Here is a 27,574-nt window from a genome sequence, read left to right as displayed (position 1 = left end):
CATGCTTTACTATCCTTAAATTTCAGATTTGAATTGCTTTCTATTAGATGTAATAAAAACTATACAACTGAATTTCATAGTGACTCCGAATTAATTATAATACATACTGAAAAACATCACCTGACCAACATCCAAAACATTCTAGACATGCCAACGACAGATAGCAAGAGACATTCAATTTGACCAACCGCTAGAAGATTAATGTGGATAAGACTACATGTATATATGGTTACTTATCTAGATCAGAAGTGCAGTTAAACCTCATTTAGATCTGGATATCGTCCAATGAAAGTTCAGGTGCAGTCAGCGACTTTAGTTTCTGCAAAACAAAAAACTGCAAGATTGATTTGGGCTGGATAGGAAGAACTACTTGGGAAAGTAAATACCTTGATAAACTGAGGAGGGTCATCTATACTTGATGAGCCCAGAATAACTTCCCTGTTCAGCTTTGTTGTTAGCTTGTGACATACCCGTAACTGCAGATGGCAAACATAACATGCTATTACGTAGGCCAAAGTGGTTACCTACTCCTATCTAGATATGAATTAGAAGCTCCACGTACCTCTGATCTAGTAGCTCCACCAACAATAAATACAAAAATACGTTGACCCATCTTCTTTAATTCACCAGATGCATATCTTAGCACTGAATCACTATATTACAGAAGAGAACAATACAATGAAAATAACATAGAGATAAGGCTACCATTTAATTTTTAGGCCATTTACTAAAGCAAAGATAATCTAAGACATGCATAGGTAGATTGATAGTATAAGCAATTTAAGAATAAATTGAAAGATCCTAAGCAACAAATTTTCCCTTTTACAGCCAAAGATATCATAAAAAGTGAGAAAAATAAGCTGCACACCGGTCACAACCACCAAGATTATGCAGGGCATCACCATTGATGAAAACTTGTTCCCATAAGAGAGATGCATTAAAAAAACTAAAAGTCGTAAGGAGACGGATTAATTAAATCCAGGAATCTATCCAAAGAAAACATGCACCTTGAATATCCATCATCAGAATACCGTTGTCGGGCCCATGTTGATTTCGGTCTGGATCTCATTGAATGAGCTGCTGGAGCTTCACATACCGTAGGAAGGGTTGTACTGTGGAATGTTGGACTAGGATCGTTAACACATGGATAATCATCCTTCGATAATTCTCTTTTGCTAAGTTTTTCAACTAGTTCCTGAAATATCACAAACAGCATATCCACAATTAAGGCAAAAAAGATTGATTGAAGGGTAAAATAGATAATAAATCACACAATTTACTGTGATACCTATGTTTTCATAACAAAAATCTTTTAGGGGAAACCTACATCAAAATCTATAAAATAATATTGCACATTCTTCCACACAAGCAAATATCAATATTCATACTCCAATTTAGCAAAAAGAAATTTAACAGAGGGAACAAAAGAGAAGATAAATTATAAAGATTAGAAACAGGTAAGTAATATATGTAGATTTCATAACCCCAAAGCACCCACCAACTTTGACTCCAAATCTAGAAACCCCTATCACCCAACAAAACCAACCCAGCCACCCGCCTCTCACATGTTAGACTTAAAAAAAATATGAAAATGTATTACTATTACATTATTTATAAAAATTGAAAAAGATCTAAAAAACCTAAAAAACTGAAACTGAAAATCTGAAAATAAAAATAAAAATGGGAAAAATCTAGAAAAATTAAAATAAAACAAAAAAATAGATAAAAATAAAATTAACAAAAAATTGAAAATCATAAAAAACACAATTAAAAAAGAATCCAAAACATTCGCTATTGCTAGGTTAGTGGCTTGAAAAATATTTTTTAGATTTCAGCTATTTTATTATTTTTTAAAGTATTCTTAATTATTCTAATTTTTTAATTACATTCTATTTAAGACTTTTTTTGAAGGGAAATTACATTAAATATCCATTTTACCCTTTTATTGAGCAAAAATGTTCATTTCTCCTATTCCTAAACAAAAATGTCCTAATTTTTTTTAAAATATCAAAATTACCCTTCACCATATCTATATAAACCTTCTCACTCTCACTCTCATTACATACACTTTTTATATCGCTTAAACACTCACTCTCACTCTCATTTTTACTTAATATCAATTACTGCGGGTTCGTTCGAAAGAAAGAAATTCGTATTTTTGAATTCAAATCGAAAAAATTAATTTGTGAAAAAAAGTATTTATATGAATTTTAACTCAAAACTTAATTATATTTATTAAATCTAGTTTGTATATCATATAAATGGGGCATTTGGATATTTGATAATAATTTAGGAATTAAATGAAATGTTAGAAAACTATGGAGGGTATTTTGATATTACACAATATATAAAAGATTTAAATAGATATATTGAAATACCCAAAAATGTCAACAATCAAAAAATCACTCAAAAATCTGAAAAAACATATCTAAATTTCAAAAACTGCACGTTCGAATAACTTAGGACGAGAAAACCAAAAAATCAATCTGAAATTTTATAATTACATCGTAAAACGTAACTCGAAAAACATAAAACTAAAGAGAAAAATGTCAAATTTGAAAACTACATATAAAAAAAGTCTAGCCCGGTCACAAACAAGCTCAAAATCATAAAAACCAAAAATCCTAAATTTGGTAAAACAAAAAAACTGTATAACACGCACTAAAACAGTTTTATTTGGGCCTCCAAATTGGGTGCAACTGGCGAAGCTAGTTGTCATTATAGAGCTCAAAACGAGCTTTGCGTTGATATATTATAAGCCCCGTAACTCTTCCCAGATCAAAAGTTATAGTCATCAAAGTCTATCTTTTACAAGCCCTATAGTTTAAAAAAGTCAATTTTCACCCAACTCACGGTTTTCAAGGTTCAGTGTAAAATTTTCCACGGACCCCGTGGATATCCCCCTCCCCCTAAAATTTTGAAAATGCTAAATTCCCTCCCCCCCCCCCCCTTCGAATGCGCATAGAAGATTAACGTAGCGCCGACAGATCTAACCTATTTTCCGACCAAAAATCGTGATTTTAGCCTCTAATTTCAACAAGATCAAATCTAAACATCCAATAACACAAAACCCTCAAGAAATTTAAGCAAAACAACCAAGAATTAAAACATTTTATACATTTTTCAAAATCAAAACCCTAAACATTCAAACCTCAAAATCTCCCTTAAATCTCAATACTCTTAACCATAAATTGATTCAAATAAGAAGTGGGATAATGTACTATCCTTATTTCTCATTTTTGGTTGTCAGAAAATATGAAAAATCGATGAAAAATACCAAACCCTGTTGCGCCCATGGGAGATACGAATTTTTCTCTTAAAATCCGTGAAAATGTGAGGTTTATATATAAGGACAGTTTAATCATTTCCCAAATTGTCTCTAAATATAAACAATAAATCCGTGAAAATTTGAGGTTTATATATAACGACAGTTTAATCATTTCCCAAATTGAGGGTATTTTTGCTTAATCCTTAGAGTTTTGGACAATTTCTTTAAGACCCTTTAGTTTTAGGCATTTATTATAATGTCCCTTTTTTGAATTTTTATTAGTTATTTCACTTTTTCTTAATTTAAAAATAAGTTCATAAATTTCAGGGTAACACAGTCAATTTCAAAATATAATTAAGGTAATTAATAGTTGTGTTACGTCAAAATTAGTCAACTTTCATACTTGACAAGAAAAATTAATGCTTGGGGGCCTATGTGGTGGTTTCCAAAGTTCTTGCCAACAAAAGTAATTTTTGCGAGTTTAAGGGGGTGATATAGTATCAAATTTTAAAGTTATATAAAATTTTTTAGGGACACTTACTTTTCTACTCTTCATCCTGTAAAAACTAACAAGGGGTTGAACATAGTTATCAGCACCTGAGGGGGTTAATGTTCTTGGTAAACCACGTAAAAATCCCTTTACTAAATTTACTGCTGTTTACTTTTGAGTTGTGTTGTCAGATTTATCAATTAACTCCCTTAAACATAATGCATCAAACTTGAAACATTTTAAAAAGTGTTTGGGATGATTTCACTGACATATGTAAACGACATAATAGAAAAAAGGTTAATGGCATTACACCACCTAAAGCTTCAAAAATTGCACTTGACTATTGCAAACTCCAAGAAATACAAAGAAAATCCCCTACATTATTCTCTTGCATATTAAAGCTTTTTTTAGTAATTTAATACTAAATTGCTCTTCTACAGTTTCCTATCAAAACAATTAATTTTTTTTCAAACTTGAAACATTTTAAAAAGTGTTTGGGATGATTTCACTGATATATGTAAACGACATAATACATTACACCACCTAAAGCTTCAAAAATTGCACTTGACTATTGCAAACTCCAAGAAATACAAAGAAAATCCCCTACATTATTCTCTTGCATATTAAAGCTTTTTTTAGTAATTTAATACTAAATTGCTCTTCTACAGTTTCCTATCAAAACAATTAATTTTTTTTAAAAAAATATATATATATATTTTTATAAACTCTACTTTGATCAACTCTACTTGGATAAGTCCTACCAAATGGACCCTATGCATTGAAAGTGGAATGTCACCCCAATTTATAGTAGAAGCAAGTGCATCATGACTCTATATATGATTTCCAACATCATCACAATAACCTACTATAGATGTACCTCCATCATGGGGTAAAAGCGTGATAACTTCCATTTTTGCTCTTCACCATTGAGGTCTTTCCTAGCAGCTCTCTTCTTCTTCTGACAATTTGATAACTAGAAAGTGAGGATGCAAACAAAGCATACATCCAACCATAAGAAGCATCATTTCAACCAACATACACAAATTTACCTTATAGATATCAAATTTAAGAGCAAAGGCCCCAACTGAATTCTTTTTGCTAATTGATGATCCCCCAAGCAATCTCATATTATTTACAGCAGTCATATCATCTGGTGGTAGTTTTGCTAACTGAAAGGTATCCACACATTAAAGCCCCAAAGAAAATCAACAAAACTGACGTGCATAGCAAAAATTTCAAAAAACAAGGCTGCTAATACATGATTGACAAAAGGTTTACTAATTAACCTTATCTTTAATAAAATCAAGGAGATAGAAATGCCTACCTTCATTAGATTCATACCCTTGTCACCCTCAAACTTCTCAGGATACATGGATGCAAGAATCATCAATAACCGCAACTTATTTGCACTTGTTATATCCTGCATAAAAGTATGCTTTAATTTCATGAATATACTTACAAGAAATAATTTACATTTCTGCATACATACAAGTTCACACCTCTTTTGTAGCTAAGAACTTAATCACATCCTTCATTCCAACAGCACCAAAAACAAGATTCTGCTCCAGCTGCCCAAGTTCTATGAGTCCAAACTCCCTGATAATTTTGTTGACTTTTCCAGCAATCTGTACAATAGGACCTATTATCCATTATCTCAACAGTACTATCAAATTCTTCAATAAGCAGACATATAAAACTATCCTACTTTAAGAAAAATAATGATACAAGCAGAGAGAAAGAGGGGTGGACTCACACTGATGAGAAATGCCACCACCCCCACCCAGAAACAAAAAAGTTGAAACTTCAGTATTTAATCCTAAGTATTTTTGTTCTAGTACATTTGTGCCCCCTTAAGAAATTAGGTTCCTTTATTTTCTTTTTCAACATGATGAAGAGGATGGTAATCTGATTTTTGCATAAAAGAACAATGAGCAAAGCTGTCCAAGATCTAGGAGCTTGTTGCTATTTTAAAACTTATTTTATTAGAGAATAAACTGGACTTTTTAACATCCAGATTTCCCTATGCAAACTAAGCTGTTACAGATTTAAATTAGGAGTTAGTTTCTTTTAATTTTTGAATAAAACAAAAAGTCCAAACTGTGTGGAATCTTCTTGAATCTATTTATGTAACCATCCTCGATTCAATAAAATATTTTTTGGATTTTTCTCAAATTGACATAGTATCAGAGCATTTTTTAGAAAATCCTAACACAAAATGTCTGGTACATCAGATGAATCTCCCAACATCAGGTGGGTTCACCAATAGTTCTTATCCTACTTCCTCTCAATCTATACAACCCTTTAACAACAGCACCACGTCTTCCTCCCTTCAATAAACCAGTCAGAAGCTGAATGGAAAAAACTATATGGAGCAGGCTCAATGTGTGAAGTTAGTCATTGACAGCAAAGGGAAGCTCAGCCATTTAAGGGAAGCAAAGAAGCAAGTGATGGATGATCCAAAGTTTAGTTCTTGGGGTCTGAAAATTCCATGGTGACTTCTTGGCCTATTAATATCATGGAATCTTCAATTGTGACGCCCTTCTAGGATTCAGTCCGTGACAAGTATTCAAATACTGAGGATTTGCCTCAGATATATGAATTAAAAAGGAAGTTGTGGAGGATTACACAAGGGGAACATGATGTTACAATCTATTATCATGAAATGGTGACTCTATAGCAAGAGTTAGATTTATGCAATGATGAAGAATGGGATTCTCCTAATGATAGTATTCATCAATCAAAACAAATGCCAAATGAGATGTTCGAGGATGCTTATTGGGGGAAAATATCTCTACCATCAATTCGGGAAGTGTTTTATAAAATGTGTCAAGAAGAGGCTAGAAGACCAAGTCCAAACAGCATACTGACAGTGAGGGGTTTGCTCTTGCTTCTGAAGGGCCAGAAAATGATGATCGCAATTCGAAGAAGTTGTGGTGTGATCAGTGCAACATGAGAGACTTTTTGGAAACTGCATAGAAATACATCAAACAAGAAGAAAAAATCAGCAGGTGATGCTAGAGCCATTAGTTTCAATAAGGGGAAAAATACAACTTTAGAAAATCTTCCTTTCAGCAAAGAACACCTGTATAAACTCTTTCATTCTGTCAATGTAACTCCTATTCCATCTCCTCCATGTTCTTTGGCTCAAAAAGGTAATTAACTTCAGGTCACTCTCTTTAGTGCAAATCGCACCCAAAGTATACTTGGATTATAGATTCCGAGACCACCAATCACATGACCAGTTTCTATACCTTGTTTTCATCTTATATAACCTGTGGAGGAAATAAAAAAATCATGGTTGCAAATAGTTATCTTTCGGCACTGGCTGGGAAAGGATCTATTAGGCCCCTATTAGAAGGATAATTTAGGAAACTGAGATGATTTAGGATTAGGATTTAATAACTACCAATTATGTTTAAGATTACCAATTATAAATAGAAATACAATCAGGTTTAGGGTTAGGGTTAGGAGTTCAATTAGGATAAAGATTTGAATTGAATAAATAGTAAGGTTTAGGGAGAATTGGAATTAACTTTAGAGAACCCAATTTCAGAGTAGCTCTATATCCAGGGGTGGAGTATCACTGGGAATCTCTTGGTTTAGTGTTATAGATATTGGATTTTTCATTGTAATTGCGATCTTAATTCGATAAAGTTCATTCTATGAAAGTTCAATTAATGACTTTTAAGCAATCTTGCCTATCCTTTCTACCACCTCAAATGAACCATAGAAATGTGGATTGAGTTTTTTGTTTGAGCAGGAAGTCAATGAACGAAAATGATTAGATTGTATTTTAAGGAAGACATAATCCTCCACCTCTCTCCTGCCCTTATCTAACACTCTTCTCATCCTCTTGTGTTTTGTGTAGGTTGCCTTTATGTTCATCTAACATTAAGTCTCTCCTTAATCATGATGTTGACTTCTTTTATCTTAGACTTCTCTACTAATCGTAAGAGTGGTGGTGGCTCCTTCCTATACGTTGCCTTGAATGACATTATTCTTGTAGCTCCATGAAATGTGTGTTATACCAATATTCCACTTAAGCTAGCCATTTAGATCATTGTCAAAGTTGCCCAAAACATAAACATGTAAGGTAAGTCTTAAGATTCCTATTCACCACATTAGTTTGCCCTTCGATTTGCAGGTGATATGCCGAACTAAACTTTGGAGTAGTATCCACCAATCCAAATAACTTTGTCGAAGAAGTACTCATGAATAACATGTCCCGGTCTATACTATAGTGTGGAGAAAACCATAAAGTCATACAATTTCATTATTAAAGAGCCCAATTATATCTTTTGCCGTAAAAAGGTGTCGTGTTGCCATAGAATGTTTTTATTTGATCAATCTATCCACCACCACTGGTATCAACCTTCGCTACATTTGGCAGTCCCAAAATTAAATTGATTGAAAGATCCTCCCAAACCTGTGATGGAACTGTAAGGGGTTGCAACAGTCTTGTATGTGATGTAGCTACATACTTTACCTTCTAACATCACACTTGGTAAGAAATCTCTTCACTTTCATACCTTCCCAATAGAATAAATGCCACACTCTTATATGTTCAATAAAATCTTGAATGCCATCCTCTGTTAAAAATTGAGTTATGCATTTCAAGCATGTTAGAATTACCACCCTGTCACTTATACAACAAACTCCCACTCATTAATGAATATCCTTCATGTGGTTGTGCGTCCCTCAACAATTCTTTGCAACTTCTCATCCTTAGTCACTTCTTAGTCTATACCATTTATCCCGACAATTCTAGTAACCAAAACAACTCTTTATTCTTCCTCAAACCTTTGATTGTGTGACAATGCATCTGTTGCCTAATTCTCACACCTGGCTCATAATGAATCTCTGATATGGACTTGATGTAGAGCCGATAAGTTTGTTGTTGAACAATTGCGCTACTAGTGATGGCTTACTGGATTAAGCTTTTGGAGTGGATGGAAGTGTCGAATGTTTGTATTTGCGAGATGTGTAATGAGAATATAATATAACAATATTCAATGTAAACAAAAAGTATGTCAACACACTAACAAAAGTAGCTTCTAATTGTATTCAAATATCCCTTGAATTACAATGATGAGTTTTGTTTTACAAAATCCCATAACTCAAAATGATACACAATAAATAAAACAAATTTCCAGGACCATTCTCTAGCTTTTGAGAGGCTAGGTCTGTCCCTCACTATTCTTCTTATTAAAGCTTAGCTCCCCTGCTTCTCTCTTTCCTTCTCTATTTCATTCATCCTTCTGTAGCTGTTTACCTCCTCCCTGGTTGCCACCTCAACACCTAGTATTTCAGTGGTCTTGATTTCTGATGGCATGGATACTGACTCATTCAGTTCGGTTGCTGCTTGTCCTCCTTAGTGATTTTTGCTCTTAGTCAACTATTCCACGTGGCCAATTATTCCCCCTTGTCGAGCTTCTTTTCTTCCCTTCTTCCTTACATAGACCCTTGCCTTAACGATCTCAAAATCATATCCTAACATTTTCAGTAGCCATTGTTATTGATCATGTATAATTACCAATTGATCTGTTAAAAGCTTCAAACTCCGTTGATCCATTCGCACCTTAAAACGTCTCTCCAAAAAATGTCATGATAATCACCATTAACTCTTGCTCATAAATCAACTTCCCCTTGTTACAAATAGAGAAAACCTTACTAATAAATGCTATGGGTCTACACTCATGTTCGAATCTGGATACATCTATCTCCACTACGAAATCCTTAGAAAAGTTAGACATCACTTATACCAAAATTGTTATCATAGCTTCCTTTAATGCCTCAAATACCTTACCCGTTTCTTCACTCCAAACAAAGACATTTTTTTTTTCAATAAGTTTGTCAATGGTTTTACACTCATCCCATACCCTCACACAAATCTTCAGTAATACTCGCTCAACGTAAAAAATCCTTGTAAATCTCTCAAATCTTGTGGTATAGGCCAATTTTTCATATCTTGGATTTTTTTGTGGTCTGCCTCTACTCCTTATCTTGATATAATATGACCTAAATATTTCATCCTATCTTGTCCAAATGCACATTTTGTCTGATTTACCACCAAGTGATAAGTTTGGATAAGATTCAACACCTCTTGTGAATGTCTTGAATGGTTTTTAAGCGTCTTATTATAGATTGTTATATCATCAAAGAAAATAAGTACAAACTTATGGAGATATGGTTTGAGTATCTCATTCATAAAACTTTGAAAGGTGTTAGATAGTCTGAATGACATTACTAAAAATAGAGAGGCTAGGTCTGTCCCTCACTATTCTTCTTCTTATTAAAGCTTGACCCTAAAAGAGAAAACATCTTATTTTTCTATGAGCTTTTCGCTTAATGTATGTTCTTAAGCAAAGTAACTAAATGTACCTATTACTTATGTGGAGTCATGAGTATGGACATCAAAAGATAATTTAGCTAGTTTAAAATTTCAACCTATGCCACCTATTCACAAACTTTAACCATTTGCTTAAATTTCTTTAGTGGTTCTATTCTCCTAACCTCAAACTCGTGGTAGATAGACTATATATGCATGAAAATTTCCACATGAGAATTTCTTTCTCTTTTTCAGCCTTTCATCGTTAGCTATTGTGGTTGTGGCAAAGTATTGTGCTTGTGTGGTTGGTAGGGTGTGCGTTTGTGTGGTGAATGTGGTAGAATGAGTGTGCGATGCAATTGGTTGAAAAAAATAATGTGAGAAGAATGTGGTGTAGGTTTGTGTGAATGGATGTGATTAGTTGCCAAGATAAGTTTGTTGCAAAGTGTGATTTTGTTTTGATCCTGTGATATTGTCATTTGTGGGAAAATTAACATACGACTAGGACAATATGTGCACTGTTTGACCATATGCGACAGTTTGGACAATTTTTGATAAGTAGGTTAGAGACAAATTTTGGACAAGTTTGGTATAATTGGAGGTTGTTGTAGTGATTAGTGAGCTTGAAAGTTCCTATGGTAAACTCATTTTGTTGTCGTACCTTTTGGCATCATAGTTGTTAAATACGCGCTTTAAACACACTTAAGCGAGAGGCTACGCAAGGCTATAGTGTCACCAGCTACAATTATGCAAGGTCAGTGGAAGTGTAGAAACAAAGTTTAAGCGTGCTTTTTTGACACTTTAGGAGAAGAAATCGAATCCTAATAATATAAGTAGTATCTTAAAATATTTATTTTTTAAAACTCACTATGATAGCTAAGTATTTCTATTTTGTCTGTTCTCTAGTGAGATTTCTGACAACTCCAAAATATTTCCGACGGATTCTAGTAATTTTCTGATGGATTCAGAGTTTCATATGTATGTAGATTCATAGCAACAAAAGTATAAATTAGCACAAGTCTTTGTAAAATGCAATCAAGTGTTGCAACATCGATATTCAATTAAAAATAGCACAAACCCAAAATATCTATTTTTGGGACTTGATATTATGTTTTGACATTTGAGTGATTAGTCTCTTTAAATTCTATATTTTTTTTATCACTTTTGGTCCAAAAGCAACGTCTTCGCCTTGTTTTTTTCACTTAGGGGATGAGCCCCCTCATTACTTTTAGGCGTTTCGCCTTTAACAACTATGTTTGGCATAAATTTGTAGTAATCTCTTTCAATGTAGTGATATCAGAAAGCTTTCCTTCGATTGCCCTGATTCATTCGTTATGGTCATCTTGCTCCTTCTATCACCATTCTCTCATGTATTGCTTTTATGTAGATCATGCTCTAATACCAATTTTTAGGACTATATTGTATGGGTCAACGCTTTGTATGGCTAAATAAACCCTATCCTCCATGTGTCAATTAAAATAGATAATTAGACCTATTGTAGACTACTTAAATTAAGAGGCAAAATTAGACATGCAGTCAAAACAGGTTTTAAACTACCAATATTCGTCTTGAGGAGAGTTAGAGATACTTGTTAAGCGAAATCAACTCCAAAGTGTAAGAACTCCTGGGAGCCATATAAGGCTCTCAGACGACTCTTCCCTCATTCGCACCTAGAAGACAAGGTGTCTCTAAACGGGGTGGGGTAATGTTAAGATGCAAGTATATATGTCGTACGAAGCTTAGAAGGAAAAAAGAGGCTAAAGACATATGGTAGAAGACTAGAGCTAACAAATAGTAATAACTTAGCAAAGGAAAAAATATCAACAAATCGATAGGGAGCTGGACCACAAGGATATTCCAAAGAGATGTGGCAACCAAAAAGGGGACAGACAGTTATGCAAAAGATAAAGAGAAAAAGACTGGGGAGTGTGTAGGTAGAAGGAGAAAATATTGGTGTAATCTAAGTGATGGAAGAGAGAGAACCAACTTCTCGAATGTTGGATGTGTAAAGGGAAACTGATGTACTGTTGCATTGAGTGAAATATTAGATTGGTGTGAATCAAATAGTGTCTATTATTATTATAAATTGTTTTTGGGTGCATTTGTGGTGGTTTGTTGTGTGGTTTCTTACAGGTGCGAAGGAGTTAGCTATTGGAAGAAGGAACAAAAGAGCTTGGTGACAGTTTTTTAGGTACGTAACATGCACTAAAGGTCTTGCCCCCACACTCCAGAATAAAATGGAGTTACAAAAAGGAAAAATTCACATCTTCTTGAAGTGGCTAGATCTTTATTTTTCAAAAATACAATTTCTAAATGCTTATGGAGGGAAGTTATCCTCATAGCAATGTATTTGATTGATTGAATGTCTTCTTTGGTTTTTAACTTCACTACACCCTTACACTATGTCCATAAATTTTTTCCAAAATTTCGAATCTCAACTAGAATCCATTAAAGAAAATGTGGTTTTTTATCTATCCATATCCATGATCACCATTGAGGAAAGCTAGATCCTAAAGTAACAAAATATAGTTTTTGTGAGATATTCTCCCACTCAAAAGAGATCTATACATTTTGATCCTATTTCAAAAAGAATGTTTATTATTATGGATGTCACATTTAAACTCAAAAATCTCAATTGGAAAATCAACTGCAGAGGGAGAATAGAAGTGAAGATTCATGGCTTAACCTACAAGTAGAAATGCCAAGTCATCCTAACCGAAGCCTCCCACTAAATCACCTCAGTCCAAGCCGTCCCAATTCTAATTCTCCTAGGAATTTGAGTTACTCTAGTCCTTTGGGAAACTCAAAAACTTGTGTATTAGAGCTTGACAATAATGAGCATCCATTTATTAGGCCATCAAAATCCCAACTAGTACTAGAGAAATGTGCAAAACAAGAAAAAAACACAAAAGAGTTCATTGTCTAGTTAAGGAAGAATGTAAAGATCAAAGAAAAAAGGACTCCACATGTTCACACTACCAAGAATTCTACACAAGTACAAATCTAAATTTGAACAACATTACAAGTAAATTTGACTTTGAGTTTGTCAATGATTTAAATTTTCAAACTGCTCATAGAAAAAGTGAAGAATGTATCAAACATCAATGATTGTCTCCTTGTTTGCACTTACTTTTATCCAATATATAAATTCTAAAAAATCTTCAAGATGCTCTTAAAGTTCCAAAATGGAAGCTATTTGTAAAAAGACAAAGGCTCTTATGGAGAATAAAGACTATAATATAATGGATTATTGAAGAAAAATCTACAATTGGGTGTAAATGGTGGTCTTTATTGTGAAGAACTCTGATAGATCCTTAGCAAGGTATAGAGCCCAGATAGCCACAAAAGGATTTATCGAGACATAGGATTGACTATACAAAAACATTTACACCTATGGCTAGGGGTGGATTAAAGCCTAGTCGACTTAGGCTTGAATTCACATTTGGGTTGAACAAGATAAACTCAATCTAGACTCGAAATTAACGTTGTCATTGAGGCTCACCTCACGATGATTTTTTTTTTTCTCTAACAATAATTTTTCTTTGGCAATTCTTCTTCTTCTTCAACAATTCTTTTTTTTTTTTGTTTACAGATTTTCTTTCTTTGGCATTACTGTTCCCCGACTTAAGTCAACTCGAGCTCGACCTAAACCTAACTATTTTAGATTCAAATCGAGATCGAGTTGATCCTTGTTCAAGCTCAGTTTGGCTCATATCCACCTCTTATATAACTAAGCTAAACATTGTAAGAGTTCTCTTATCAATAGCAGCTAATTGAGAATGGTCCTTACAATAATTGAATGTGAATAATGTTTTTCCTAATGGAAATTTAGAAGAAGAGTTGTATATGTATCCTCCACTAGGCTTTACAAAAAAATTCAGAACAAAAGTTCAAAGGATTAAGAAGTCTCTATATGGCCTTAAACAATCTCCAAGGGCATGGTTTGACAAATTCGCTTAGTCTATCAACAAGCAAGGCTAAACTCAACAATAACAACAGATATCCTAACAAAAAAACTGCTACAACCACATTTTGAATTCTTTGTCTACAAGTTGGAAATGCTCGAAATATACACAACAACTTAAAGGTGAGTGTCAAAGATCTAAGAGTTTGTTGCTATTTTAAATTTAATTTTTAAAGAATAAATTGGATTTCTTAACATCTAGAATTGCCTTATGCAGATCAGGTTGTTACAGATTTAAATTAGGAATTAGTTTCTTTTAAATTTTGAATAAAACAATAAGTCCAAAATGTGTGGGATCTTCTTCACTCTATTTATGTAAGCATCCTTTATTACATAAAATAGTTTTTTGGCTTTTTTCTCAAATTGACAAAAGCATTTGAAAATGACACAAAAAGATATGAATCAAATCTTTAAAAAACAAGAAGAAGAAGAAAAAGAAGAAGATTAAATTTTGTCATCGTCATTCAAACAATTCAACAATGTCAACTAAACAAATCATATCACAAATTTAACACCTTGAGATGATTCCAAGTCTTGCCACGCTACTATAACATGTACTAAGAGGGCATTTGATTCAAGTATTTAAAGATTACTTTGATACTCTATCTTTTATTACTAATACTACTTTATTTGGTTTGTCAATAATAAAATATTCTAGTAATTTTCTATCATCAATAATGGTGCAACTGGTAATATGGAGAGTAATCTGATTACCATTTCCACCTTGAGTATTAAAAATTACCAAGGTAATACTGAATATTATTACAATTTTATCGTTATTTATTAATTTTTTAGAATAAAAATACTCTCTTCTTCAATCAAGATAAAAGGTAACATGAAAAATATTTTAGAATAATTATACGCAAAGATATTTAACTAAAATAATATCTTAGTATAGTTTTATTACATTCAATTAAATATAATAATTATTTATACCTACTAAGTTTTATCAAATATAGTAATAATTTATACCCAATAATTTTAAAAGTAATTTATCTTTATGGTAATCTTTTATTTTTAGTAATAAAAGATTACCCAAACCAAATGCAATCTAAGAGTAAGAATGCTTTAGCGAAGGTTATTTAACTATTTATTTCAATTGTATTAGTGAATATAAATATAAACACTTTTCTTAACAAACACTACAAGTCAGAATAATTAAGCAAAATTTATCTAACTATTTATTCCAATTCTTAGAGAATGTAGAACATAAACACTTTTGCAACTATGAAAAAAATACCAAAAGAAGTTCAAACAAAAAGGAAATCAATCAAAAATATTGACCTGTAAATTAAAACAACAATAGAAAAGGAATCATGCTTAAAAAATAAATAAATCAACATTCAAAGGGTTTTCCACAGTATATGCAAATGCCTCTTTTAAAGAGGATACAAAACCATGAAACATAATGAATGCAGAGGAAAAAGTAAGATTAAAAAATACTTAAACATTAATCAACTACCCATTAAGGATAAAATAATTGGTGTTTCACCAAATGTGGGCAGTACATACTCTCTAAAGAGAGTTTCAAATGCACTGGATACCAGCCAACAACTTTTTAATCTTTTTTTTCAATTAGGAAGTTACTGAGAACTATGGCTTATGGAAACAATTACCAAAACTGAGCACAGGAAGGTGCAACAATGGATGTTAATATAAGAATATTGCGCTATAATCAACATGGAATGGCAATGCATTACATGTTGAATTAATTCAGAGTAAAATCAGTAGGCAAATTGCACTGTGATTCACATTGCATCTACCCAAAATTTAAGTAAAGAATCACATGGCACACCACACTTGTTCACCTAGGTTGTAAAATTGAGACAAAAATTCACTCCCATATCTCTGTGAGCATGTGTTTGAGGGTCTCTTTACTGTGGTACAATGTCAGGGATGGTGTGGACAATGATATTTAAATACTTATTCGCGAAACACAAAACTAACCTCCACATGGAGGGAAAGCTTTTCAATTTGCTCACTGTATTGTGGCAATGCATCAACCATCTTTTGCAAATCCCTTGTAGAAAGTTCACTACCAAATCTGCACAACACATATTGATCTCAGAAACATACTGACAGTAACAGGAAAGATACACTTAACCTAGTTTCAAAATCAAAAAAAAAAAAAAAAGATAAACAATAAAACAGTTGTCAGACTAATTAGTTTGACTTTAAAGAGGGGAAACGCCAAGCAAAAGATGCATAAGAAAGAAGGGATAATGAAAAAGTGTACAGAAGTTCATGTGAAAGAAATCATAAATCATACTTACACTCACGGTGAAATTCAAGAGTGGAAACAAAAAAAAAATAATTTAAATTTGAAAAATAATTTAAATAAAAGGGTTCACAGCAATACTTTCTTTTTACTGATAGACAATTTGCATTAATGAAGAAAAATTACAATGTGAGATACATGTCCGCAAAACAAAAGCTCTTGAGGGAACACATCTATACCCTGATTGTGAGAATCAACATCTAACTAGCCCTTATAGACATGGGATAATTGTTTACAACAAGAACAGCCCCAAGAAAATAATTATCTTACAAATGCTTCCTAAGAATGTTGAATAAAGAAGAACCCTGAACATCTTTATAAACAATCAGGGAAGAAAGTGCATACTATACTACAACCTGGCAGGCAAGATATCTTTGTGCAGGTATCTTGTTCAACATGGGCCAAAATTAGTAATAAACACCCACACTTTAGACTACTTAATAATTATAACTAAGAGATTTTAAATCTACAGGTTTTATGTTATTTTGTCCTTCCACAAACCCAAAAGTATAACAAGAAAAAGAAAATTAAAAAATAAATAGTTGATGATTTGACACCCCCCCATCCAAAATAATGAAAAAAAAAAAAGCCCTAGAATTGGTAAACTGTTGGTGATCCATTAGAATTCACACTATTATAATTTAATTAATGTTTACCAAATTACTCTCTTTTCATTTATTTTAACATCTAAAACTTAACAGTAGTTGGATTTTTGTTTGTTCAAACAAACCTAAGGGGATTATGACATTAAACCTCAGAAACATTACTCAAAACCTGTACAAAATATTGTATGATGACGAGCCTATTTGCAGCAGACTAATCATCTCCTAGCTAAATTTTCAACCTAAGTTCTACATCAGGGATCCTTGAATGTTGCAATAAAGTCACTGCTCTCAAGACTCAAACCCAAATCACTACACCTAAACGTAGATGTTTAACACACTTCATGGCAGTCCAGCTAGCAAATTTCCATAGCACACTAAGGGCCATTAAAATGCTAGAACTACACTTATGGCTGCTTTTCAACTTGATTATAAACAAATTTTCTAACAGTATGTACCCTCCATACTGAAGGGAATTTTAGCTATAATCCTGATTTAACCACCAGGCACTCATATTGTGGTCTATTTGTTCACCAAGTAATAGCGTAACCATAGCGTTGACTGGAATAAAAATCCTCCCTCTCATAATATATCTTTATCCAAATATCAACATAAAGAAATTAGTCAATTTTATGAAGTCCAAAGTGCAGTTTTTGAGTAATTCTGAAACTTCTTTATTGTGATTAAAACTGTACAAGACACATGATTTATGTAGCTATTTACAAACTCACAAAACAAGAAACTAGATCCTAATGAAAGGAAACTAATCTTTGGTTTTATGAGGAGAATTACACACATCAAAAAGGAAAAATACATGGAAATAGTTGATATCATAATCTCCATTTTCCATTTTCCACACTTCCCTTAAAGCTAGGTTTTAGATGTTAGTCATTCCTGGCTTGGATTTAATATATTCAAATTTGGTGTGTGACAATGCTTTGGTGAAGACATCAAGTTTAAGAGAGTGGAAAGTGTGTAGATCAAGGAAATAAGTTCTCCCTCAATTTTCTCCTTATTGAATGATGATCTATCTCTACATGCTTGGTTTTATCATGATGTACAAGATTCTTTGCGATACTTATTGATGCCTGATTATCACAATACATCTTCATAGATTCTCTTGAAAGAACTTTTAGTTCATCAAGAACCATTTTTAGCCATATCTCTTCACAAATTTCATGAGTCATAGTTTTGAATTTTGCCTCTGCACTGCTCTTAACAATATCAGATTGCTTCTTCCTCCTCCACATGAACAAGTTTCCCACACATAGGTGCAGTAACTTTGTAGTAGAACTTTGATCAATGATAAACCGGCCCAATCTGCATCTAAGTAAATCTAAACATCTAAATTTTAAGTTTTCTTAAATAATAGTCCAATATCTAGGGTCATCTTTAGATACCTGAGAATATCATAGACTCCCTCCAAGTGCTTCTCAGTCGGGTTGTTCACAAACTTACAACATTAACTGAAAAGTCGATGCCCGGTCTTATGTGGGAGAGATAAATAAGCTTACCCATAAGGCGTTGGTTCCTTCCTTTATCTATGGGAGGGCTTTCTTTAGTTATGCTCTATATGTACTTGTTGTATGTTAGATTATCTGCAGGTTTGCAGCCAAGCATCCTTGTCTCCTTTAGCAGGTAAAGCACATACTTTTATTTTGACACTACAATTCCCTTTTTCAATGGAGCAACTTCCATCGCAAGAAAATGTTTTAAAATCCCCAAGTCTTTAACCTCAAATTCATGTAAAAAGAACTCTTTGAGATTAGTGACTTCATTCCCACTGTCTCATGTTGAAATAATGTCATCCATATAAATAAAGATAATGGTGATTTTACCTACAGTTGAATGTTTCACGATCAAAGATGATTTGCTCGACATTGTATCCAAATTTTTTGATTGCCTTTGTAAACCTATTAAACCATGCTCTAGACTGTTTGAGGTTGTATAGAGACTTCTTCAATCGACAAACCTTGTTTACATTCATTTTGTTTTCTAAGCCCAAGGAGATCCCCATATATGCTTCTTCCTCCACATCACCATTAATAAATGTATTATTAATATTCAACTGATAAAGTTGTCAAATATGAATTAACTACCAAGGAAAGAAATACTCAAATTGTGTTCACTTTTCCTAAGGGAAAAAGTTTCTTGTTAAATAATCCCACAGGATTGAGTAAATCTCTTAGGAACAAGGCAAGTTTTTAATCTGTCAATGTCATTATTTGCTTTGTATTTTACAGTGAATATCTATTTGTAGTCGACTTTTCCTTTAGGTAAATAGCAAGTTCTCATGTCTCATTTTTCTCAAGAGACCTCACTTCATCTTCAAAATAGGATGGTTCGTGCATGAAAAAACCCCTTTACGTAAAACAACAGGTAAATCAAGATCTTCAAATTCACTAAGGTTAGGATCTATGTAACCTAAGAGTTTATCTATTAGCACTGAGTTTAGGTCTGACTCTTGAGTGGTAAGATGTGATTGGCACTCGTCATCCTCTTGATCTCATTATTTTGAAGTTTTGGGAGAAAAAAAGACCGACTAAGATAAAGGAAGAAGATAAGGCTTAGCATTGTTGGTTTAAGGGACTTGCGACTAAGTTTAAAGGGCTTGAAACTTAATTTGAGGGACTTCAAGATGTTTAGAACTTGAGACTCGATTTGGATGGGTGATCGAATAGCTACATCCCTAAATTAATCTTTTATATCTAAAAAGTGTTTCCCCCTAAATAGCAATTTTAGAATAATAAAGTTGTCTTTCAAAAAATGTTACATCCATTAAGTTGTAGAATTTTTTTGTAACAAGGGGGTAACATCTGTAACCCTTCTAGTTTAAAAAGTAACCGAGAAAGATGCATTTTATGGCTTTGGGATTAAGTTTAATTCAATTTTGATGAAGTATGTGAACAAACACTGAACATCCAAACACTTTAGACAGAAGAAAGGATAGGAGTCAAGAACTAGGATAAGATTTTCAATAAAACTATGTATACATATTTTTTATACACAATTTAAGTATACGGATGTGTGTCATTATGTGATTGAATGATTTTGAATTAAAGATAAAATAACATCCAATCACATAATGATAAATCATTTATGTACCAAAATTATATACTAAAAGTGTGTACACATAGTATTATACTAAGATTTTAAAAAAACTTTGCAAGGTGTGTTGAAGTGTAAAACTCGTGAAGGTATTCTTTTGATGAGATATGTAATTGTTAAGGTGGCTTGTCTCCAAAAAAATTTGGAAATAGAAGGTGTTTATTTTTCTGTTCAGTTATCTTATTTTGTTAAAGTGTGTTGACACAAGAACTTTGGTGAATTATGCCCTCCTACCTTAGAAAATCCCTTTGAATAAAATTAAAAATAATCTTTTGCATTATTAGACTTTCGGATTCGAATTTTGCTTTGAAATAGTGTGGGCCATTTTGCTAAAATTTTGAAGACTAACTTTCTACTTTTCTTTCAAAAGGAATATCCAAAAAATTCTAGAGTGATCAAGTGATCATCAACAATCAACACAAACCATCTAACTTTGGAAATATATTTTCTTTTTCTAGCCCCCATATGTTACTATTGATCCCTGTAAAAAGGTTAAGATCACTTATTAAGGATGAATGAGAGAATTTACGCGAGTGTTTAGATATTTAACATATTTCACATTCAAATGACTGATTTTTTATTACATAAAACAGGAAGCAATTTTTTCAAGTATGAGAAATTAGCATATCCTAGACAATAACACCAAAGTATAATATCCCTATTTGTATTTGAACTGAAAACTGAAAGAGACCTTTTTCTCCATGGTTGATGGAGAAACTTTTAAGATATAGAATCCTGAGCACATCTCAAACTGCCAATTGTCTTACCCAAACTCAGCTCCTGAAAACACATGTTTAAAAGTGATTTTTAGTGACACATTTCCTTTCCTAAGTTTATTTGCTAATCAATAACAGATTAAAATCCAGATTAGGCATCAACAAGGCAGATTCAAGCACTAGATCCCTAGAAATTACAATTGAGCCTAAGCCAGTCACTATAAGGTACCATCAGCAATTTATACGGTCAGATTTTCTTGGCATGGATAATATTTATGAAAAACATCAATGTCACCTGTCATATGATCAAAGGCAACCGAGTCCAGAATCCAAGGATTCTTGAGTCATGTTGAGAGCATTATCTTTCTGTGCTAAAGAACCAATAGTTAAAAGAGCCAAGGATGAGTTTTCCTGGGAAGACATCACTTTGAAGTTGAGGATTCTATGTTGAAGAATATTTCATATGATGTTTGATATCTTTTGAAGATAAAGAGGTGTATTTGATATTTTCTAGAATTACTCGATGAATCTGATACTTCTTGAAACTATAAGGATATATTTGTTATTTTTGTAACTTTAGGGATCTATCTGATACTTCTAGAGATTATAAGGGTCTTTCAAAACTATAGGGAAATTTCAAAGTTCAAACAACACCCCTTGAGTTGCTAGAAACTTTTGAAGGATTTCGACAACGATGAAAGAAGATTTGTAATTTCCAAGCTTTGGAGGAATTCCAACAGATTTAAGTGGATTATGACTGCTAAGTAAATTTTAGCAGGTTTTGAAGGATTTAGGTGTCTTTGGAGAGGATTTCGATAGTGTCAAAGGATTTTAGACACCAACCAAGCAAGATCTATAATTTCTAACAAATTATGAAAGCACTCTAGGGTCTCTATGAGATTTCGGTGACATCCAGCGATATTCCTCATATTCCAACAAAAAGAGAGACTAATTTTCGTAGAAATTACACTCTAATACTATACTGTTTTTGAGTAATTTTAAAACTTCTTTATTATGATTACAACTATACAAGCTATATGGTTTATAAAGCTATTTACAAACTCACAAAAAAGGAACCTAGATCTTAATGAAAGGAAACCAATCTTTAGTTTTATGAGAATAACACACAATTAAAAAATAAAAAGAAAAATACACTTAAAATTAGGAAATTGTTGATGTCTTAATCTCTATTTTCCTCAAAGAGTTTTGAAGGATCAATTTGAAAAGACTAATTCATATTATGTAAGCCCGAAGATGAGTAAAATGAAATTTCCTAAGATATATGAACTAGAACTGATGATTTGATCTAGAGTGAAAAATAACATTCTAAATGAAAATATAAAAAACTTTGTATTTTTTACTTTCAATAATCTAATCTATCAACCAACCATAAAAACACTTCAATCAAAATGTTCAAATATCTAAGGGAAGTAAGGATCAACTTGTTATGTAAGACGACTCTCACAACCTTTTGGTCCATTACACATTATTATTCACTGGTTTTCAACATCTTGGCACTACCACCAAAATTTTGAAGAGGATAATAATATCAATTTTATGTGGTGAGGAGGTTTTAATGTTAAATATATGTCATTAATGAATTTAAGCAGTATTCTGAAAATTGAATGAACTAATAAACAAACACTAGCTTTGAAAATTCGATAAAACCTGAAATATTAAAAGATAGTACACAACATCTTCTCCAATGCTATAATCGAAAGAATAAGAAACTTTCACAGACCTTGAACCTTGTTGAATTTGAGCAACTTTGTTCTTTGATACAAAGTTGGTCATCTTCTCATGTAAACGCTCACTAGCCTGACAATCAAAGAGCATAGTAGAATTTGCAAATAAATAAAATAAAGGGAAAAGTGAAAATAAAGAATAGCAAACATACATCTGCTATATGTACATCACGAAGTTCAAGCCAAATGGGATCATGTTCCTCCAAAAGAACTTCTTTTTTCTCTGGTGGACCACCTGTTTTGCTTGGAACCTGATATAATTTGGTTCCTTGTTCTAAGACATCCGCAGGAAATCATCTATAGATGATTCAACACAAGCTATAAAACTTCAAAAAAATAGAACTTACCTCTTGCACATATTTATTGCCTTCCATATTAAGTAAATCATGGCAAATGGCATCATATGTCCACTCATGTATGATAGGAGCAATCTAGATATGCAAAACAAGCATATTAGAAGTAATATAGACAAAGTATGTGGCAAGAACTTCAAAAAGTTCATATTCCAACATTAAAAGACCTGATCAACAGAACGATCTAGGATAAGCAAATCGCATGTTTCTGTCTGAGGGAAATTCTCAATAGTTTGTCTATATTTCATGAGACAATTCCACACAGCGGCTGCAAGCTTTGTGGGAACTAGATCATAGAAAGTTGTAACTGTCATTGCATCAAGCATCTTGGCAGCCCGGTAGCGGACAAAAGGAAATTCCTGGAATGTAAAATATATACAAGAGTAAAAAATTTTAATTTCTTAAAAATATACATTGAATATTGATTATAAATACCCTTAATGAAGCAAAAACTGTAGCAATGCGTGTGGCCATCACATCTAAACATGCATCACCTTTGCGAGAATTTTCCCCATCACCAAAAAGTTCCTCTAAAGCCCTTTCGTTATCAGTGACAAAACCCTGTACTCAGGAAAATTATAGTTGACTATACAAGACAATAACATTACACCGGCTACTGACCAAATGAAAGATAGCATTAAGTAATATTTTGTACTTTCAAAAACAAACAAGATACATAAACCTTTTCCTCATGAGCCATTTCACAATTTAAGTCTACGAAGATGTTCCATCAACAATTTACTATTTCTTTAGTCGCATGCAAATAAACTGTAGAATCATATCCACTATCTATATAGGTTCCGATTCTAATTCTTAAATGTTAGGAACTTGCCAGTTATGATTATGATTGTGGTTCCAATTTTTTCAGCAAGATACCCAAACCTACTCACCTCTAACTGAAATTATCATTTATGTGCATCTAATTTATGTATAAATTCAACTACAAAACATAGCATCACTTACCTGGCTATCTATGGCTAAGTATTCCAAATTCATCTGCATATTTCTCAACCAAATGAAAAAAATAAAATATCAGTATGCCAAAATAAGTTAGAAAACAACAATGGCAGAAGAGAAGGAAAGAAACTGATGGATAAATTTATGTTGCTTAAGCACCACAATCAATCTGAAGAATGTATAAGTTTTTAAAAAGCAAAAGAACCAACCTCTCTCAGAGCACCTAAGCGAGTTATAACTCTTGTATCCTTCTTGATGTGAGTAACCAATTCTCTTGAAATAGGTGAACTAAAGAAAACAAATGCCCTTCCCACAAAAAAGAGCATTTGAACTTCTAAAAAAACAAAAAAATTATTTAGGATCATACGTAAATTCTTTCACATACCTCCTATATAAAGGCGATTTTCCAGACATGTCCGATAGGAACAATAGAACACTGCCAAAACAAAGAAAGAAATAATCCACTGTAAAGAGAAAGAAAGAGAGAGCTAGCATCCATGTGCCCGTTCTATAGAAACACATATCTATCATTTCAATTATTTCTTCAAAAAGAATGCAACTGTGACAAAACAACATGAATATAGAATCACTTAATTCCTAACAGCACAAATAAGACATCAAAAGGGCTAAACTCATTGATCATTATACCAATGCAAAATCTGATTGGTTGAAACCAAAAAAATAGATTAAACAAAATATAAAAGCAAAACCCAATAATTACTTCTCTTTGGTTGGCTGGATAAAGTAGACAGCATCCATAGAGGGCAATGGCTGTCTCCGTTTATTTATATCTTCTACCACTGCATGAAATAAATCAAAAATCAAACTATTTCTTTTTCCCACAAAAAAAATAGATTTAAATGAATAAAGAAACATTCCCCATTATCCCAACACCTAAGAATGAAAAATAAGTAAACATAAAAAGGAAAGCAACAATCCCACCATCTGTTTGGAAACTTTATAATTGTGTAACAAAGAATAGAAATGATTAATAAATGATTCCTACATGAAACTCCTTCTTGTATGATGTCAACCATCTTGCAAGAGTAAGACATAATCTTAACCGTAAGTTTGTCCATTATCAGTACCTGCACATAATGTAGGCACCCTAAACACTTATAGCAAAACAATACTTGTAAATTTTAACATAACAAAAATTAAATCAAACACAAGACGCGATCACCTTCCAGTTTGATATTGAGCTTCCAGTTTTCGCTGACCCAAGCATTTCATGCAATAATCCTAAACTCCAATCTAAATTCAAATTAAAACAAGAAAATGAGTTCAATTACAGAAATTCCTAATATTAAAATACATTAAAGACAAAAAGAGAGAGACGCAAGTTACTGTCACGCGTGATTTGTCTGAATTTTTTGTAATCGGGATCATTGTGTGATGAGGAATCAGAATCCGAATTCGACATAATTGAGTATCGAGAAAAAAAAAAAAGTTGTTCAGAGATTGAACGAATTGAAGTTGAAGGTGAGGAGATAGTTTTTCTGTTATATACGTAGAGAAAGGAAAAGAGAATTTACGAATTAAAGAAACGGAAATAGAGAGGTTAAAAGTCAAATTTACAAAATGGATTTTTCCTTTGCTTTGGTTGGGCGAATGGAGGAGGATTTTCCTGGAAATTTTCAATCATTCTGGGACTTCAATTCTTTCAAGAAAAGAATCTAGAAACGCGTTGTAACTCGTCTTTTCCACTTTTCAATCCTATTAGTTTCGGGTTTGTTTCACATTTGAGATTATCACAACTTCCCAGCCCCAATATTTGGCAGATGTCGGAAGAATTTAAACTCTTAGACCCAAAAGACTATACTGCCCTCAATTTCTTTACTAATTAAATTAAATTTATTTATTTAGTTTATTAATAAAATGGAATCAAATCAATACTGAAACTGAAAAAAAACGAACACCGTCACCACCATCCAGCCAAGTTCAAGGTTGTTGATTTGAAATAAAATAATTCATCCTCTGATATCATCCGTTTAAACATGTCAACAAAGTAATATTGTTATTGCAGCCAAAACTGAAAAAAAAAAAAAATTGCAAATCTAGAGCCATCACCATCAATGAAGAGCGACACAATGGGTGGTATTGGTGTGAAATTATGCAATGACGAAAAGTACATCAAATTAGTGAGATTTGAATACAAAAATATAAAAAGACATCAAATATAACTGGAAGGTAGATAGTTTTTTATATGGTTTGGTCAAAAAAGATCATTGGCTTACTTCCATAGTGTTATTATTTGTTAGACCCCAAAGAATTAATTTTGATTATCACAAAAACAAATTAAAGGGTGTGCATAATTATATTTTCAATCATTCGTGCAAAGTTATGAGACTGTACATGTTGACTATTTAGGCTTCTAAATTTTTGGGCAATCTTCAGACTTGCAATGCATGACTGTGCATGTTAAACACATGTTTGTAACACCTTCTCCCAGGGTTTTATTGTCCTTTCAATATATTTATATTAAAATTTGAGTCAAATCAAGTCAAAATCAAGAAGTTGATATCTTATTTGGTCTAATATATGGTGGTGTCTATGCAAGGCACAATTGTAAGTTGTTTGTGTGACAAACGCTCATACCCTCACAAAGGGATACAATCATATGTGAATTAAAATTTAAAATTTCAAAAGAAGATGGAATTTTGATGAATGAAGGAAAACCCATCGCTATAAATTGATTGAGTTTCATCCGCAATAACCTTAATTCCTTTCGTTTTGTTGCACACAAGAATGAGAGAAAGGTTGTGAGAAGAGAAACCACCAACAGCCAAGAGAGAGTCATTAGCAAGTACGTAAGGGGAGGAAAAAAGGGAGATTAGTGACAAAATTTATTGGCTTGCTTATACTTGACAAGTGAGACAATCCCTCCTCCTAGATTCTATGATTCTTGATTATTTCTTACTTTTAGAATGACCTATATTTATTTAGAATTGATGAACTGATAGAATTTTCGATTCACACATGTTGACAATTTATAATATTTGATGATTGTTTGAATTTAATAACTAAGTTTTTGAGAAACTTGCAAGAACTATGATTAAACTGATAAATATTGACTGCTTGTTGATGCTATGGAGTGAGGATTGGCATTAGGTTGTTAAAATTTGAGTGTAGATGGAAATCTAGCCAAGACTTGGCCACGAAATTATTTTTAGGATGCCATGTACACTTGTGCTTAATTGGGTTAGGGCATACATGGGTTGGAATCCCCAAAAAATATGAAGGCGTACGCCTGTGCATGAAATCATGCACGACCATATGTCTTTCTATGCATTCAAAATCAATTTTCAAATAAAATGAACAATTAATATAAAGCAACACACCACTATATGTCAATGCGCATACGCCTATATGCCTTTCCTTACATGCACGTTTGTTGGTGATCTTTCATGGGGATGACTGTAAGTTATGTAGAAGAAAGGTACGCTAGTGATTTTTCATGGGGATGGCCTAGGTTAGTAAAGGAAAAGGGAAATTTTTGAATAAAAGATATAAAATAAGTCATTCATATTTATTAAGTATTTCGTACTTATTTACTTTCTTTGCATTTTACAGATGATAAAATTAGAGGTAATGACAATAAAATAATAGATCAGTGATAGAGCTGTGTGTGAGTGATGAACTCATAGGTATAGATAGTCATGAGTCATGACTATGTTTTACGATTTGTTATAGATTTGATTTTTATTTTAGTACCTAAATTATGAATTTTGAGATGATATACCATTATGCTCAGGATGATTGAGA

The 27,574-nt window shown here is 32.6% G+C and overlaps 1 protein-coding gene across 15 annotated transcripts; it reads right to left on the bottom strand.

Moving 5' to 3' along the window:
- Positions 1-10: 10 nt before the first annotated feature.
- On the bottom strand, positions 11-25,577 carry LOC123225183 (SNARE-interacting protein KEULE-like). 15 transcript variants are annotated; one of them, XM_044649078.1, is made up of 21 exons: positions 25,148-25,543; positions 24,993-25,063; positions 24,816-24,897; positions 24,531-24,609; positions 24,195-24,245; positions 24,019-24,115; positions 23,816-23,848; positions 23,288-23,413; positions 23,020-23,211; positions 22,847-22,930; positions 22,652-22,750; positions 22,496-22,572; positions 15,998-16,094; positions 5,258-5,383; positions 5,083-5,178; positions 4,808-4,927; positions 4,636-4,716; positions 1,008-1,195; positions 563-653; positions 387-476; positions 11-334 (listed from the first exon to the last, which is right to left on the bottom strand). In XM_044649078.1, exons 1-21 carry the CDS (start codon positions 25,230-25,232, stop codon positions 266-268), a joined length of 2,034 nt encoding a protein of 677 aa, XP_044505013.1. In that variant the 5' UTR covers positions 25,233-25,543; the 3' UTR covers positions 11-265. The 15 variants fall into 15 exon arrangements, with proteins under 15 accessions (XP_044505013.1, XP_044505014.1, XP_044505015.1 ...); XM_044649079.1 differs by having other exon boundaries at positions 11-319; XM_044649080.1 differs by having other exon boundaries at positions 11-319; positions 4,636-4,713.
- Between the last annotated feature and the right edge of the window lie 1,997 nt (positions 25,578-27,574).

The sequence above is a fragment of the Mangifera indica genome, chromosome 9 (genome assembly GCF_011075055.1).
Source record: "Mangifera indica cultivar Alphonso chromosome 9, CATAS_Mindica_2.1, whole genome shotgun sequence".
In the NCBI taxonomy this organism is placed as follows: domain Eukaryota; kingdom Viridiplantae; phylum Streptophyta; class Magnoliopsida; order Sapindales; family Anacardiaceae; genus Mangifera; species Mangifera indica.
This window is presented reverse-complemented; position numbering and strand designations above follow the sequence as displayed.